Source organism: Triticum aestivum, chromosome 5D, assembly GCF_018294505.1.
Source record: "Triticum aestivum cultivar Chinese Spring chromosome 5D, IWGSC CS RefSeq v2.1, whole genome shotgun sequence".
Lineage (NCBI taxonomy): Eukaryota > Viridiplantae > Streptophyta > Magnoliopsida > Poales > Poaceae > Triticum > Triticum aestivum.
In genome coordinates, this window is record NC_057808.1 from 549,943,940 (window position 1) to 549,946,954 (window position 3,015).

Sequence of the window (3,015 nt, forward strand, 5' to 3'; positions counted from 1 at the left end):
AGACTCCTTCCATTAAAAAGAACCGAAAAGGATACGGACGTCACACATCTCATAACTGTGTCAGTGAAGCAGGGGCTAAAACCCATCTTGAGCATTACAGCTCTTCGGAAATGATCTCGGGGAGGATTAATTTCAGCCTGTTAGCTAAGACCTTTGAAGCGATCTTGTAGATCACATTACAAAGGCTTATCGGCCGAAACTGTCCTAAAACCTTTGGACTTGCTATCTTTGGAACTAAAACGATGAACGTGTTATTTATCTCCTCCGGTGAGTCCACACCATCAAGCACTCTCATGATCATCCTCGTAACTTCATCACCACATAAGTCCCAATGCTTCTGAAAAAAATGTGCAGGAAAACCGTCCGGCCCCGGTGCCTTAGTTGGAAACATTTGAAAGAGAGCTTCCTTAACCTCATCATTACTATAAGTGGCATTTAGGCGGGCGTTCATATTACCATCCACCCTCATCGGTATGTGCGATAACACCTCTTCCATACCTATTGTTCCTTCCGACGTATAGAGATTTGAATAAAATGCCGTAGCCATATTTGCCAGTTCCGCCGGATCCGTGCAAGTAGTCCCATCAGCATGATCAAGTTGGGTTATGCTGTTTTTCGCCCGCCTAGCACTTGCCTTCCTCTGGAAGAACTTGGTGTTACTATCACCCTCGGACAGCCATGTGATGCGTGATCGCTGTCTCGCCATAATTTCCTCTGTGTACGCCAGTTCAACCATGCGCTCCTCGACCTTGCGTTCCTCCTCGCTTGGTCCAGTTCTCATCGGATCTGCACGCAGCATAGCAAGTTTCCGTCGAAGCAATCTTTGCTCCTGCCGAACAGATCCAAAAGAGCTCCGTCCCCACCTCGAAAGAGAAGTGGCCACCGACTGTAGTTTGTTGGCCAACTCCGTCACCGACGAGGCAGGTCCATCGCCATTCCATGCAGCTTCCACAACGTCCTTGAAACGACCATCTCTCTCTCAGACACATTCATAGCGAAAAGGTTTCTTCACTGCGATGCGCTGGTTCCCAGCTTCCATCTCATTCATAAGCAGGATAGGGCTATGATCACTCTTAACTGCTGTTAAATGCTCCACTCGTGCAAACGGGAACATGTTCGACCAACTTGCCGAAGCTAGAGCCCGGTCCAACCGGACCCTACAAAACTGGCCTCCTGTAACACGTTTCTCGAAAGTCCAGTCTAAGCCAGTATAGCCCAAATCCGCCAGCTCACATACATCCACCGCTTCCCTAAACCCCTCCATTTGAGCGCTATCTCGCGGGTTAGGGCCCATCTGCTCCTCCTGGCGAAGTATCTCATTGAAATCGCCCATGCAGAGCCAAGGTAGTGTGCTTTCTCCCCTCAACCTTTTCATGGTATCCCATGTTTTGTACCTCAGGCTCTGGTTTGCCTCTCCATAAAAGCATGTGAGGCGCCATTGCTCAGACCCTAGTTCAGATACCCAGGAGTCTATGTGATACTGCGAGAAATTCTTTATTACCAAATTAACATCCGCCTTCCAAAAAATACAAAGACCACCACTACGACCAGTACTAGCTACTGCAAAGCTGTTTTGAAAACCTAAAGAGACCGCCAAACCTTCCACTCGATTTTTTGCTAATTGAGTCTCCACAATGCAAAGAACCGACGGCGCACTAGCCTCCACGAGATCGCGGAGCTCATGGACTGTCGCAGGGTCGCCAATCCCACGACAATTCCAGCTTGGTGATGTGGTGTGTCAGTGACTCAGTGTTCGGTCGCTCTTCTGGGTAATTTCCTTATTGCCTACTTTTTTTTTTGAGTAAAGCTTATTGCCTACTCCTAGTCCTACCTATTAGGCTGGGGTTAAACGGGCCGATACCTATTGGCGGGGCTCTGTTGCTAAAAAAAAAAAACTAAAGACCCCCTCTCCGTGTCCGAGGACTACTCTCTCACCAAGCGGCGGCGGCGGCACCGTCACCGTGACAAACTCTACTTCTTCCTCCACAAAAAGCAGAGCCCACCGCCCGGAGACTCCCAAAACGCTTCTTTTACCCACCAAATCCACCAAATCTCGTGCGAGAAATTCTGCAATGGCGTCGGTAGCGTCCGAAGTCGATCCCGCCGACGAGCCCCACATCGTCGTTGTTGGGGAGTCGTCCAGCGCCGGAGGCAGCCGAGAGGAGGCGCCCCCGGAGGCTGCGGCGGTAGAAGCGGTGGTCGAGACAGAGCCGGCGGATGGGGAGGAAAAAGGGGAGTGCGGGTTCTGCCTGTACATGAAAGCCGGAGGTTGCAAGGAGGCGTTCGTGTCGTGGGAGGAGTGCGTGCAGGCGGCGGAGAAGGAGGGCTCCGACATGGTCGAGCGCTGCTTCCAAGCCACCACCAACCTCAAGAAGTGCATGGACGCCCACGCCGACTACTACGCCCCCGTGCTACAGGCTGAGCGGACCGTCTCCGATCAAGCCGAAGCCGCCATTGGTGCTGCCACCGCCGATACAAACAAGAACAGTGAGGAATCCGCTCCCTCCCCGGACACTGATTGGGTAGTGGTTGAGCAGGCTACTTCCTCCACGGCTGCCGAGGGGGTGAAGAAGGAAGAAGCAATCGTCGACAAGGCACAGACCTTGTCTTTGGGTAATTAATAATTGGTGGTTTAGATTTTTGAGCTCGTGGTAACCTTTTGTTCAGTACGAGTTATGATCTGATTGAGGCGCATGAGGCTAGTTTTTATCCAGGCTGTTCTTCCAATAATTGTTGGACATGTACGCAATTTACTGAAGAATTTCTGGATGCTTTTATATGATAGGTTACATACTCATCATGTTTGTGCTTGATGCATTGATATTATATCTCTAGAATTACTCCTGGTGACCACGATGACGTCAAGATACACAATTGGTTTTGGAACTGTGATACATATGGGTTACATATTCACCAAGTTTGTTGCTTGATGCGCCCGTGCGTTGCAATGGGAGAAGAAGTAAAAAAACATACTTTCTGGACCCAATAGCTCAAGACCCTTCCCCCTCCTACTCC

At 50.2% G+C, this 3,015-nt stretch overlaps 1 protein-coding gene across 1 annotated transcript; it reads left to right on the plus strand.

Annotated features, from left to right (window-relative positions):
* The first annotated feature begins 2,023 nt into the window (after window positions 1–2,023).
* LOC123126149 (uncharacterized) lies at window positions 2,024–2,797 on the plus strand. The gene has a single exon (XM_044546541.1). The coding sequence runs from the start codon at window positions 2,073–2,075 to the stop codon at window positions 2,619–2,621; it is 549 nt and encodes a 182-aa protein (XP_044402476.1). The 5' UTR covers window positions 2,024–2,072; the 3' UTR covers window positions 2,622–2,797.
* The last annotated feature ends 218 nt before the right edge of the window (window positions 2,798–3,015 follow it).

Excerpts from the sequence above, each read along its gene's own strand:
- LOC123126149 (XM_044546541.1), top strand. The coding sequence starts at position 2,073 with ATGGCGTCGGTAGCGTCCGAAGTCGATCCCGCCGACGAGCCCCACATC.